At 39.5% G+C, this 15,323-nt stretch overlaps 1 protein-coding gene across 1 annotated transcript; it reads left to right on the forward strand.

Moving 5' to 3' along the window:
• Positions 1 to 6,894: 6,894 nt before the first annotated feature.
• Positions 6,895 to 10,154, forward strand: LOC124289966. Its single transcript, XM_046726632.1, has 3 exons — positions 6,895 to 7,134; positions 8,196 to 8,340; positions 8,650 to 10,154. Exons 1-3 carry the CDS (start codon positions 6,907 to 6,909, stop codon positions 10,152 to 10,154), a joined length of 1,878 nt encoding a protein of 625 aa, XP_046582588.1. The 5' UTR covers positions 6,895 to 6,906.
• The last annotated feature ends 5,169 nt before the right edge of the window (positions 10,155 to 15,323 follow it).

Raw genomic sequence — 15,323 nt, forward strand, 5'->3', positions numbered from 1 at the left:
TAATTATACCTGTTATAGATTCATTAACTGACCATCAAGTGAATGATGACAAATAACATGTGTAGATTTACCACCAAAAAAGGGTTACAGCAAGAGAGTAGTAATCGCTGTGTTGCATGCAAGTTTCATTGTCTGAAAAAACACTGTTCTGAGGATACGAACGGGTCGAACTTCATTGTTACATAAGAAATATATATAAGCATTTACTGTGTACTTATTTAGAAACTGTTATATACCTAAGTACTTAAGTAAAACTTCACATTGTTTTTAGCAATGGCAAAGTTGGGTTGTTTAGTTTATGGATTCAAATATATCAAATGTGAGTTTTTGATATCATAGCATACGTAATAGACATGACATTTTACATGATTAAAAATCGAGGTGAAAAGCACAGAAATTGGATCAGTCACTACACCATCCAAACATTTGAAAATCTGAAAAAGCCTACACTGCTGGGATACTTTATTACAATCAGACAAGCACTGTAGGGGATATTTTCAAATAACGGCATCTGATGGGCATCCACCCTTCCTAATGTCCCACTGATTAGGTTGAAGAAATTCTGCCAAGGAGGACAGTAGCCAAGTCCCCGTGTCAGTCACGGTCGAGGGAGCAGGGGCTGACCAGTTTGCAGCTAGGTTTCGTAATTAGACTGTTGGCTGGAAACATTAATCGCTCTGGATCAGTGGCCCTTTAAGCAGTTTTGTATAGATTCTGACAAACTGAAAATTACCAAAGCGTCTCCCAAACGATCCGTCATCAGCAAACTGTGCTGCATTTATGTTTAGAGGCAGGTCCTCGAAAATGCCATTGATCATAATATTCAATAAAACTGGACTTATTACACTTCCTTGTGGGGTACCATTTTCAATCATATGCACGCCTGACAGTTCTTAACATATGCGAACTTTAATGGTTCTTTAGGAGAAAAATGACCATATCCACTTGAACAGGCTGCCTCTAATTCCAAGTTTCCACAATTTAAAAAGCAAACCATTTCTATAAATCATGTCATAAGCCTCTCAATATCAAGGAATACACACAACTGTTTACCTGTGGTCATTTCTGGCTGATTAAAACCAACAAAGACCTTTTTCAAGGAAAAGAACTGACATTTTGGCTACATAAGGTACTGTGGAACATATGTCTATCCATGGGGGTGTCTACGGAAGTCTGGAGACAGAGAATCGGAAAAATTTCTCAACCCGTCAAGCGAGCATCATGGCGTGTCCCCGTTATACCGGATGGGAGACGAACAGCAAGCAGGTGTGTGATTCTGTGCATAATGATGCTCTTGTTGATATGTGGGGACATTGAAAGTAACCCTGGTCCGCCAAAGCGATATCCACCATCTAGCCAACCAGGTATACAGACTAGATTGGCAAGTCAGAATGTTTCCTGTGAATTAGATAACCAGCCAACAATGGCAGACCTCGGTGTAGCACTAACGGCCATACAGAACTCTACGAGCACCCTTAACAGGCAATTCAATGATTTTACAAATGAGTTTAATGAGAAACTTGATGTATTGAAAAATGAAAACACTAACCTAAGCGAGAGAGTTGGGTTTTTGGAGAAGAAAGTTGACACACTTGAAGCACATTCAAGACGTAACAACCTGATCTTCTATGGACTGACAGAGAGCAGGGGTGAAACATGGGAGCAAACAGAGTCTAAAGTGAGGACGTTCTGTAAAGATACATACATTATTGAAGATAGTGACACGGTTCTTATTGAGAGGGCACATAGGTTGAATACTAAAGGAAACAACAGACCAATTATTGTTAAATTCTCAAATTTTAAAGATAAACAAAGAGTCGTAAAATCTTCCAGACAAATTCTCAAAGGCGACAAACAACATCTTGTCTCTGAAGATCTCACTGAGAGGGTACGGTGGGTGAGATCTCAACTATTCCCAGTGATGGAGAAGGCCAGAAGTGAAGGAAAGCTTTCATTTCTCAGTTATGATAAACTTATCATTGAAGGGTTAGTGTGTGCCTACGATGATTCCAGTGGAGAGATCAAGCAAGTCGGTCAGAGAAAGAACTGGGAAAGACGAGATCCCCCTGCAGCCAAGTCGTCGACACGCCCTGACAGCCAGTCTACATCAACCTACTAGGGGTTCGGCCGTGGCCCCGGGCACACAGCTTTTAGACAATGCAAAGACATTACACAGAATGAGCATAAGCTAAATAACCCAGCCTCTTTACTGACTCTAGTAATTGTGATACAACGCAACTTGAACAAATGCCAAATAACAAAACTTATAGACAATCACAATATAATGACAACACACAAACTAATCTTAGTGACTCTGGTTTATTATCTTTGCTCTCTTGGAATATTCACGGCCTGCAATCAAAGATAGAAAATTATGACATCTGCAAATTTTGCGAAACATTACATATATTTTGCTTTATAGAAACCATGTGCCCACACTCATTTGACTTATCAGCTAAACTCAATAGTATATTTCAGCATTATAAATGTTTTATTTCAGACGTTAGACGTGCGAATGATCGTGGCAGATTCTCAGGGGGGATCAGTGTGTGTGTCAAACAAAATATTTCATATTCCTTTCAGAGATTCTGTGAGCAATGGAACAGTAGCGCTTGATACCTCCCGTGGAGTAAGACAAGGATGTATCCTAAGTCTCGTACTTTTTATACTTTTTATCAATGAATTTGCCACTGGACTGTATATGTCTTGTAACAGTGGAGTGTTCGTTACCCAGGATATACAAGATCTGCTACTACTAATGTTTGCCGATGACATCGTTCTTTTTGCCACTAGTGTTATTGGTCTTCAACGACAACTAAGGCTCCTGCAGACATTCTGTTTAAATTGGGGACTGGAGTTGAATTTAAGAAAGTCAAATATCATCGTATTTCGAAATGGTGGAAGTCTGGAGAAATCGGAGAAATGGTTCTTCGGTAATCAGTCTATGGAGGTTGTAACTTACTATAAATATCTTGGTATCGTGTTTTCATCAGGATTAATATGGACAAAGGCGTGTGAAACTCTTGAACAACAAGCAAACAAAACCTGCCTTTCAGTGTTTAGAATCTTTAAGAAAAACCGGGAAATTACATACTCTACGGGACGGAGTATTTTTGATAGGAAGATAGCACCAATACTACTCTACGGAGCTGAAATTTGGGGACTCAAATATTCAGATTCAATTGAAAGGATTCAAATGACGTAATTTAAACGATTTCTCAAAATTGGAAAATTTGCTTCTAACAAGGCTATCCTCGGTGAACTTGGACGTTATCCAATGTATGTTTTCAGTCAGATCAAAGCAATTAAGTTTTGGTTTAAATTGTTACACATGAATCAATAACGTTATCCCATACAGTGTTATAAGATGCTTAAAACTTTGGACGATATGGGCAAAATTAATTGGGTGTCAAGTGTAAGATCTGTTTTATTCACAAACGGATTTTCACATGTATGGTTAAACCAAGGTGTTGGCGATGTGCAGCTATTCATCTGAACCTTCGAACAACGCATCAAAGATATAGCCTACCAGACTTGGCATAATGATATTTGCAGCTCAACGTTTCTCAGCCACTATTCACAATTTAAATATGACCTTCACTTTGAACCGTACATCACTGAATTGAAAAACAAATACTTAATACGTGCGTACTGCAAATTTCGAATTTCCCATAACAATCTGAAGATAAACAAATTCAAATGTAAAAAAAAAAAGATATCCCCATAACAAGATATTTGTGCACTGTATGTAATGCATTGGAAGTTGAAGACGAGAATCATGTCTTTTTTTATTGTACATATTACGAATGTTGGTGAGAAAAATATGTGGTTCAACTTCGAAAAGTGTATAAAGGCCCACTAGCTTTAGAATCTATTTTCAAATCAAGAAACAATCAGGTAATATATTTCACTGCTTTATTTATGCATAATGTATTCCAAACAAGAGCTGGATCCATTAGACCACTGTACATCGATTAATACAACTGTATAACTGTATTATAGGCCACTAGGCCGATATTACGCAAATAAACTGTCTGTCTGTCTATCTGAATACACACAACATGTTTTCCTGATTGCAAAAACCCTTCTGTGCTTCAGTTTCAAGACGAACATGTTGATCTAAACATGAACGTCCCTTTCTGAATCCTGACTGGATGTGGGAAAGAGGCTCATTTCATTCAAGATAATAGTTCAGGCGATAAGTAACTATTCTCTCCATGATTTTACATAAATTAGAAGTGAGAGCAATCGGTCTAAATGATGCAGAAAGCGATGGATCATTTCCTGGTTTGGTGACTAAAACTATTATTGCATGTCTCCATGTCCTAGGCAAGGATCCAGAACACCAACTTAAGTTCAACAGATCCCGATAAACAGCTAGAGTAGAATCTGGCATATGCTTAAACATTTCATAGCACAACTCATTCGCTCCTGGTGTGTTCTTGATATGGTTGCCTTCAGTTCATCCCAGTTACACTTACTGGCTATGTGTGAAGATATCATTGATAGATCTAAAGGAGAAAAAAAGTCAATTTGCCAAGATCCATGCGGCTCATTTACCATCGTTTAAAAGGACAAGATCTGCTTCAACTATAATCCGTCTTGTTGCTTTCCCTAGACATATTATGGCTGTTAAAGTCCCTACATATAAAATATGGGCCTCTTTTGGGATCAATTAATTTCAGATATCAATCTACGTTTGGCTTACCTGTATAAATTAATATTAACAATAGTAATGGCTTTATCTTCCTCGTAATGAATTCTTACTGCGTTAGCCTCATACACTGTATTCGGTAATTCGTGAACCTGATACGACTAATCAGTCGCAATAAATATAGCACAACCACCTCTCCGAGGATTTTTAGTATTCGGATTGCTGATAAGTCTGTCCTGACGGAGACCAAGAGAGCCATTAATTCTAAAATGACTCTTTGGCCAAAGAAAAGTTTCCTGTACAAAAATAATATCCGACAGTGGTGACCTATTTGATAGAAAATGCTTTAAATTATCCCCATGTGCTATCAGACTTTGTGCATTCCATTGCATTATGGTCAGGAATACTAAAGCTTTATCCATCATTCATCTCAACATGTACCTCATTCAACAGATCACTAGGAACATCGATGTGAAGATGTATTTTTGCTGCAGACACAAGACGATTAATCTGTTCCTCTTTGGTTGTTGTATTAAAGCATCAGCAATATTGGCTTCACACATTGTACCCATGTGTGGATTCAAACCCGGGTCTTCGTCGTGACGAGCCAACGCTTTAACCACTAGGCTACCATACCGCCCCTACACATTGACAAACAATTCCAAATCTGTTGCATCTGCATCCTGTTAATATGTTGCTTTACAACAAACAAGCAGGTAATTTATATTTGACTCTGAACACTTCCATATTCACTTACGACGGTGTTATTCAGGTTAACGCTCACTTGTAAAACCATCTTTACCATTTAAAAAAACTTTGAAATTTTGAAAATCTTTTTTACAGCATGGCGGTATGAATCAGGTGATCAGGCTCAATTACCTAGTCCCTCGAGTGTTACTGTATCCTTCCGGCGTGGACCAAAGCGCATTATATCGGTCACATGATTGTCTAGTCCAGGGCTGGTTATCTTCATCAGCCCGCCAGCATATTACTTTAATTACTGTATCCTTCCAGCGTGGACCAAAGCGCATTATATCGGTCACATGATTGTCTAGTCCAGGGCGGGTTATCTTCATCAGCCTGCCAGCATATTACTTTAATTACTGTATCCTTCCAGCATGGACCAAAGCGCATTATATCGGTCACATGATTGTCTAGTCCAGGGCGGGTTATCTTCATCAGCCTGCCAGCATTTTACTTTTATTACTTTATCCTTCCAGCGTGGACCAAAGCGCATTATATCGGTCACATGATAGTCTAGTCCAGGGCTGGGTATTTTCAGCCCGCCAGCACATTACTTTAACTTTTAGATCCCAGCTTATCTATTGCACGAATGCCAAATAATGCAGTGCCGCCTTCAAGAACCTATCCCCTCTATCGGGAAAGTACACATTGTCCACTTCTTGCAACTGGAATATTGAATAATCGGGATCATATGTGATCCTCTGTTCGATGAATGCAATGTATCACATATTTGTCGACAGTTTGTCAGTGGAGATGTTTCAGAAAGTCTCTGTAATATATGTTTGTCGATATTCTGTCAGAACTGTGCCAGAAAGGCATGAAAGCATGTTTATATTCCGTCAGAGATGTCCCAGAAAGACATTTTATCATATGTTTGTCGATATTCTACCAGAGTGAACTATACCAGGCAGGCATTATTGAATGTGTAGTTTTGCACCCAACAATTTTCAAAAGAGAAAATGCCTCATGCAAAAACTTTTTAGATTACAACTTTGCAACAGCTTTTAATCAATTTGAATCTAGGCAATGCAGGGAAAAGACAGCATTATACAATATGAACCCTTATGATTTTTCAAGTATTCTTGATGACGATATAGTCATCATTTAAGTGAGAGTGAGAATGTAAGTGAGAATGGTTTTAAGCTGCTTTTATTTATATTCCAGCAATATCACGGCGGGGAACACCAGAAATGAGCTTCATTACACACTATTCATGTGGGAAATCGTACCCGAGACGTTGGTGTAACGGGCGAACGCTTTCACCACTGGGCTACCCCACTGTACCTTTACATCTGGAAGTTGAAACAAACTAAACGTCTAAAGACTGCCCAGTCACTTTAAATTGTACAGTGAGTTACCGGTTTACTTTGTTTACTCTTATCTTGATTATGCGTTCTATTTTCTACCTGGCGAATGTAACATGCTGCTTTCACGTGTAGATTACAACCTTGAGTAAAATATTTATAAGCTCATGTTAGTCAACAGAATGATTAAAATACCACAGCAGAATGTTGCTGCAGGTTCTGTGCGCCTTGTTTCTGTGGGGATCGGCGTTTTCTGACACAACCGTCACAATCTACAACGAGTGGCTTTCCCAGGGTGGACGTGTCCATTATGAAGTTGAACGATGGAACAAAATTAATGGTCTAACCCACTTGAACCTAATTCCAAAGTGTAAGGCTATTGGAACAGCTGCCGGGCGTTGGGTGAACAGAGACAAATCGCTTTTTCCAAACGTACGTATGAGGTAAAAATCATCATATGAGTGTCCATACAGGAAGCAAATATACTGTAAGTCCCCATGGTCTCTAGTATAGTGATATGTGTCAATATGTAGCCTGTTTTTACATTGTGTTGTCGTCTATGATAATATGATAAGATGCTAGTTTTACTTAAATCTCTTTAATACAGTAGTAGCTTTACTGTCAACAGGCTTCTAATTTCTAACGTAATTGAGTTTTTACCTGAGAATTAATTGTTCTCACGATATGGCTCAAATATTACCGATGTGACGATAAATAGTAACTCACTAACTCATCATATAGGTAGACAAGAGTTTAGCAAATTATTCCTGCTTGATTTCGATGGTCTAGTTGGGCGGTGGGGTAGTCCAGTGGTTAAGGCATTCGCACGTCACACTGAATACCTGGATTCGAATCCCAACATAGATACATTGTGTAAAGCCAATTTCTTGTGTCCCCTACAAGAGGCGACTAACGGCATCGAGTGATCAGGCTCGCTGATTTGGTTGACATATGTCATCATTTCCCACTCGATGCTCATGCTATTTATGACTGGATTGTCTTGTCCAGACTCGATTATTTTCTCACCGTCACCTTATAGCTGGAATATTGCTGATTGCGGCGTTAAGCAACAAACCAACCAATCTGTAGAGGGGAAACCGAGCAAGAAATAAAAACTTAACCAAAACCGATGAATCCCATGCCTATGGTGTAGGAGTTGGAGCATGGTCTTCCCACTACTCATGCAAACATAATACTTTTTTAGAATAAAAAATTAAACTACTGCTTGTTGTTGATGACGTAACAGCAAAGTCTCATAAAAAATGTCTACTTATTGGTCGTGGATGTCTTAAAAAACTGTTATTTAATATAACATGTACAGTGAATTTCTGAAGTTTAACTACAAATTTATCATTGCTTGATGACATATTTTTTCATCTCATTTCTTTTAAAGCTTATGTTTGTTTCAACAAATCAGGCCTGACAACATTCTTGTTTCATTCTTGTCATTTTGACCGAAATTACAGAACCATTCATTGTTATTTGTTATTCAGTGGCCCCAAAGTCATAGTCACCATGGTTACCCAGATCCGACCCATCTCCAGGACCATGCACTCCAGACAAAGTCATTCACATATTACATGGAACAACTGGCTAACTATGGCAATAACATCTCCGACATGGTCTGGAACATAGAAGGTATGCAATGTCACTAAATACTTTCAACAGGTATATAAATAGCGTGATATACTTATAAAAAATTAGGACAAAGCCGTGATGGAATGGGTGTCCAGTGTCGAAGGCTAAACGGAGCGTTTCAGGTTTCATTTTTGTTCCATTGGTCTGGGTGCGAGTGCTTATCAGTTAGCAGCAGAGTGCCCATGATCTGTTCTTTCGCCAAAGAGTTCTAAATATCTAACTATTCACATACAACCATGAAGTAGTCCAACATGCGATGATAATGTTTGACGTACATTTTCTATTACTGTATATGTTCCTCTTATACAGCTAGGCACTGGCCCGCCTGGATAAATAAATCTAATCATCATGACGGATTCCCGAACAACGTTGACGCTGCATCAGAGTTTGTATCGCTGATGGTTCAGAGTGCCAAGGACTACACAGGAGGCCGCATACCCAAAATATTTGAAGTCATCAATGAACCTGATTGGTACGAAGATATTATTGACCCACAAACGAATATAAACTTCCACAGGGCCGTCGCCGACAAGCTGAAATCAAGAATTGGAATGAAAGTTGCCGGACCATCGTACACCAGCATGGCCTTACGCGATTCAGATGAAAATAACTTCAGCTCCTGGAAGAGAACTGCAAAGTTTCTGGACATGTCTCTCGATCACTTGGACTTTTTCTCTTTCCATTCCTACAACAACCTGCATATATCAGGTGGAAATTACACCTACTATGGAATCAATGAAGCTCGCCTGTATGCTTCTCTTGACATGGTGGAGAATTACTCCCATATCAAGAAAGGAAAGAACGTTCAGTTAGTTAACACTGAATTTGGATTAGGTCTAGGTAACCTGCAATCCCAATTTGGCCCAACTTTTGAAAACGGAATGATTGACTTTGAAACAATTTACCAAGAAAATGGCTTCATGTTTACTTTCCTTAACCTGAGAGAGTTCATCGAACGAGTTACAGTATTTCTTCTTTCAAACGAACAATTCCCGGGCCATACTGCCCTCCGAAAATCGTTGTTTACCAAGGATGGTCATCCTCTTCAAAATACGAAATTCTTCCTGTTTTGGAAAAACTTCATCAATGATCAAAAGTTTCTCCGAGTCTCCAGTCAATACAATGGACAGGAGAGAATTGTTTCACCTCTTGCCCTAGCAAATCCTCGCACCAAAGAGATGGTGGTTCTACTCCACAACTATGGCAGTAAATGGCAAAATGTAAAACTGGACTTTCCCAACAGCTGGCTTAACCCTACTACGGGTGAAAGAACATGCGTTCTGTTCGAAAATGATAACCCAGCTATTCATTCCAACTACCATTTCGACAGGTCTAAGCTTCATGGCACCATTGGTCTACCTGGATCGTCAACCTGCTTTTACAAGTTCAAAACCAACTACACCTTTGGCGGAATACGCACGGACAACGAGAACACATACTATGGCAAGAACATGCTCATCCCTATCAGCAACGGACATGCGCAGACAACCATCCATCTACCTAGCTCTGGATATCACACTGCCCATCTTAGAGTAGGAGTTAGCCGCGACAAGAATGCCAATGCAAAACCCAAGGCAGTTGTGTTCAATGGCCACACGTTGTCTTCAAGCTACATGCTGTTTGATGCCATGAAGATTGACGGAAAAAAAGTGGAACGCGTGGGTGTTCAAAGTCCCTCAATCACAGGTCAACACATCAAATACCGTCAGCATGACCTTCGATGGGGATGGTGGTCAGGTGACATCTGTCGCTCTCGTTGCTGGAAAACTTCATTAGATAAAATCTTCTTCAAGAATAGTTTTTTGTTGATTTAAATATTTTCGAAGATGTAGATATACATGTTCCAATGGCATGGAGATATACTATGTACTAAGACCTACAAATAATAGATCTGGTACATAATGAAAGATCGAAGTAAACAGAAAACGTTCATATATTAGGGAGTTGCATTCATGAAGCCCACGGTCGTGTTAAATGTTAGGTCACTTTGTACCTACACGAAGTAACTCTGATAGAGACACTTATTTGGTAAAAGCTTGTGGTAATTCATCAGGCAGATTTCCAGCTTAGGTTGTACACCAATATTACCGTGAAGACCCGGGTTAAAATTGACCAGCAACCCATGTATATCATTCGCCAAGAAGAGGAAGTTTATTCTCATAAATAACATGTTGTGACATAGAGAACATACAGATAATTTACATATGAACAGTATGAGCTTATTCATGGCAAAAGTAAAACGTTACTATTGTGTACATGATAGATTCATTTGAACAATCATAAACCTTCATTGATATAACTCGCTGATTTCAAAATAAGTGATCTATAACTAGATTTCATAAGTGAATCGGGGGAAGAGAGTCAGCTAGCGGAATCGAGGGCTTGGGCATGCTGAGTTGGTTCAAACATGTTACCGTATGCCAGGTGCGACAAAAGGAGGTTCAAGATGTCAATCAATGAAGTGTCTGGTCCTGTCTCCATTATTTGGTCACAGACACTTGCTGTTGCTGGACACTTGTGAGTGCAGCTATAAACAGTCCCTCCTGGATTCCGTTATTCCGCAGTTGCAGAATAAATCCAGGAAATTACCCTTTAATGCAGAAAAACGTCTGGTCCTCAGAAAAAGCATTTTCATGCAGGATTTCTGCAGAATTTGCCATTTATCTGCTACAGAATTTCCTCATTTTGAAAGTTCAGTCAAGTTTGACTGTCAAACAAAACAATATTTTGTAGATTTTGTAATGTCATTTCTGATCACGCTTGTTGGAGTACTGTTTCTGATCATCTTCCTAAATCTAATAAAACCATCTTGCAAGGAAGAACAAACTGCCGACTGTACCTTGAATGTCATGAAGGTCTTAAACATTTACAACTTTGTGTTTAAAGTTTGAAATTCTTTATCATTTCCTGTTGTTTTTTAAGTAAATAACTGCAGAATGTTTTGCAGAAGTTTGAAATGTGGGATGCAGAATTTACTTAAATCTGCTGCGGAATTCGTAAACATTCGCTCCCAAAACTTTCAAACTCAATTTAAACCTACTACCATTTTTAATCGTAGCCTACATGTTATTTACATTTATAGCTAGATTGTCTAAAATTGCCAATAGCTGAATGGGTGGTGTAAATCCAGCTAGGGTCCATGCAGGAAACAAATGTACTGTAAGTTCCCATGGTCCCTAGTATGGCGATCTACCTTCACTTGTTGGCAATCTATAGCCTTTTTATATATTCTATTGTTTTCATAGTTTAGATGTTTAAGATTTTCATACTAGTTTTACATTTATAACTGTCATATTCTAGTTATTTTACTGTCCTTTGCGGAAAGGTAAGTATATTCACAGAAATTATTTTTATTCATTTAGAAATGTACAGCTTTCTTAGTCACGATACGGCTAAAATACTGCCTATATATTCTTTTAGAGTTATATCACTAACACGATATGAGATATTGTAATTGCCTTACACATATATTTCATAATTCGAGATTTACATTACGTATTCTGGTAAAAAGAAGGCGAACTGAGATGGGACTTTCTTACCTGAGACACAGAAATGGTGGGAACGTTATCACAACCACAGTAAACAATATGTTAAAAAGAATGCCCACATTTCACTCAATGACAAGTAATTGTAGATACAGGAAACAATTGTAGTTTTGGGGCGCGGTGGGCGAGCTGGCTAAATCGCCAGGCTAGTGATCCAGCGAGGTTGAGGTGCCGGGATCGAGCCAACCTGTGACCAGGTGTAAAAAACCTTGGAGTCAACTTTGAGTGCAGACTCGTTCAGTGTTGTCATAACCCCTAGTACACTGTACCACGAATCCGATGGTATATGACCAGATGGTGGCCACATAAATACGTGCAAACACCTAGTTGCGGGTACAGCAACGTGCAGTGAACTTGGACAAAGTACTGTGTCCAAGTCCACCTAGCTGTGAATGGGTACCTCGTTAGGGTGAGAAAGCCGCAATACATCGGTGCGCCTTGTAGCAGCAAGAGTAGTATACACCCCAGGGGATTTATATTACGATCCAATGATCGAGGGAAAAAAATACCAGCGCCTTGAGCATGCACTAGATACCTGGATATGTGCGCTATATAAATATCCTATAATAATAATAAAATAATAATACTTGGGAACCATCTGTATTTAATGGCAAGCTATCATATAAATGCCGTAACTTTTAATTCTTTAAGCATAACGTCATCCAAAAGGTGAATATATAATCACAAGCACAAACAGCTAATTGTATCTAGTAGCTACATTGAAGGCGTATGTTGACCTCGAATTGGAAACTCTACTCTCATATCTGCAACGACACGAATTATACTTTATAATGATAAAGTTTTGGTTTATGTTTTGTATAATAAATGCTTACACTACACATATTTTACCCAGTGTTTACAATCCGCAACGTCCATGTACTCACTCATCAAAGATAATCTGTTGACACATGGTCAAAGCGAAACAATCCGAACTCTCTGTATATTACCGCTGACAAAACCGATGCAACGCTTGATTTAACATAGATTCCTCGCAACAAAATTTCACATTATGCCTGAACATGAAGTGGTGTACGTTCCAAATGCGCGCGTCTGTACGTTGATACATGTCATCGTATCCCAGTTGCATGCATCGATGCTAATGCTGTTGATCACTGGATTGTCAGATCAAGACATCACACGAATCTGGTCTTCTTGTAACATGGTGTTGTGTGAGATAAGTGTCTAGAGATACTATTGTAGTAAGATAGCTGTTATGTTATACTTGGAACATTGCTTCACAATGAACATCACTGTCACCTAGCAACATATTGTACAGAATGTAGAACTATATATTCCCACCAACATATCCGTATGTGTAGGAGGAAACCAAGCTATTCACCTATCTGTTGAAAATCAACGATCCCTCCACTTGACACAAGCACCTCCTAAAAAATAGCCTGAATGTTTCATACCTCTATACTTGTTACTCCCATTCCGTACTCTAAACCAACAGTACTCTCAACTTGAAAATACTCTAGATATTGTTACAAGCCCATTACTGAAAACCTTCTCATTGATTTTCTGTGATTTTCGCTGCTAGTTTTCCTCTCACGCCCACTGGAAATTCCCAGGCTGGTTATTCCCAGTCGTTGCTCTTTTTTACATATCTCATAGCATTGGTGTTGCATGCAGAGTTACACACTATGACAAACACTGTTTATCTGCAGTCACGATTTGTCAGCCTATCTTGATAAGACCCGTGAAGGTCCGGGTTAGAATATTGGCCTTCAGTAACCCATGCTTGTCGTAAGAGGCGACTAACGGGATCGGGTGGTCAGGCTTGCTGGCTTGGTTGACACATGTCATCGGTTCCCAATTGCGCAGATCGATGCTCATGTTGTTGATCACTGGATTGTCTGGTAAAGACTCGATTATTTACAGACCACCGCCATATAGCTGGAATATTGCTGAGTGCAGCGTAAAACGCAACTCACTAGCTCACTGAAAACCTTCTCACTGATCTTTTGTGATTTTCCTCTCACGCCTACTGGAAAATAGAGACTGGTTATTCCCAGCCGTTGCTCTTTTTTTAAATATCTGATAGCATTGGTGTTGCATGCAGCGTTACTTGTTTCTAGAAGAAACACAGACGAATGAATCACACGACAGTGTCCATGTCCAAGGTCTCCTCATATATCGACATATAGCCTGAATTAAAACTGTTACATAAGTGTTACAGCAACATATATATTACGAAATACGTCTTAGCCGCCAACCCTTCCTGCAAAGAGAAGACAACTGGTCAAAGCGTTCACTGGTCCATTTCCTAGATGTGTACAACGTGTGGAACCCATTTCTGGTGATATTGCTGGAATATTGTTTAAAACGGCGTAAAAGATTACTCACTCCTGCGATAATTATGCACTAGTTTGCTCAAAAGAAAAAACATGGTGTCGATTCTTTTGAAAATCTGTTTAGTCATAACCTTATCTTTTAATGTCATTGTGTCCAGATTTCAAACAGATGTCACATAGATGTCAGCGTTTACAGAACGTGTTGTTGACTCATGATTCCAGTCTAAATTAGAATTTAAGTCTATTTTAAGTAAGTTCGTTCCTGCTTTTAACAAAATAACGTCCTAAAATGTACACTGTGCCATCAACAAAGAATCAGAAGTTATGAAAATGTTTACTCGAGTGAGTAAATGTGAACGTGAATGATAAAGTTGACAGTCTTTAATGCAAAACACAAACTTCAAACTATACTCTGCAAAAAAAGAAACGCACAGGTGAAAACTCAGGAATGTAAACACTTTATTGTGTTTCCAAATAAAACTTTAACTAATGATCGCACGAACGTAAAATTTCACATGGATGTTGTCAAGAGTCAGCTTTACAACATGCAGCTATCATTTGTCTCTGAAACCATTGCACCGGGCGTACAGATGGCGTGGAGGTCAGTACCTGTTGTGACCACCTCGAGCTTGCAACACAGCTTGGCACCTCCTGTCCATGGACATGATCAGTCTTTGAATCCGTGCTTGGGGGATCCTCCTCCATTCCTCCTGCAAGGCTTGAGACAGTTGTTGCAACGTTTGGGTTGAGGCTGACGACGTCGAACGCGTTTCCCAAGCTGGTCCCACAAATGCTCTATTGGGTTCAAATCGGGGGATTTTGAAGGCCAGGGAAGAACTGTGATGTTCTGATTCGTCAGGTAGTCCATCGTGATGCGAGCCACGTGCGGTCTGGCGTTGTCCTGTTGGAAAACGTGACGTTGAGGGTTGATGACAGGTAAAAGATGACGTTGCAGAATTTCATCCCTGTAACGAATTGCAGTCAGGTTACCACGGACGTGCACCAAGTCACTTCTCCCGTTGTAAGAAATGGCCCCCCATACCATCACACTTCCTCCAAATCTGTCCGCTTCAACTACACAATTACGGGCGTAACGTTCGTTTCTCCGTCTATAGACCCTCGTCCTACCATCGTGTCTTTGAAG

The sequence above is a fragment of the Haliotis rubra genome, unplaced genomic scaffold, assembly GCF_003918875.1.
Source record: "Haliotis rubra isolate DU_JTF1 unplaced genomic scaffold, ASM391887v1 Scf453, whole genome shotgun sequence".
NCBI lineage: Eukaryota > Metazoa > Mollusca > Gastropoda > Lepetellida > Haliotidae > Haliotis > Haliotis rubra.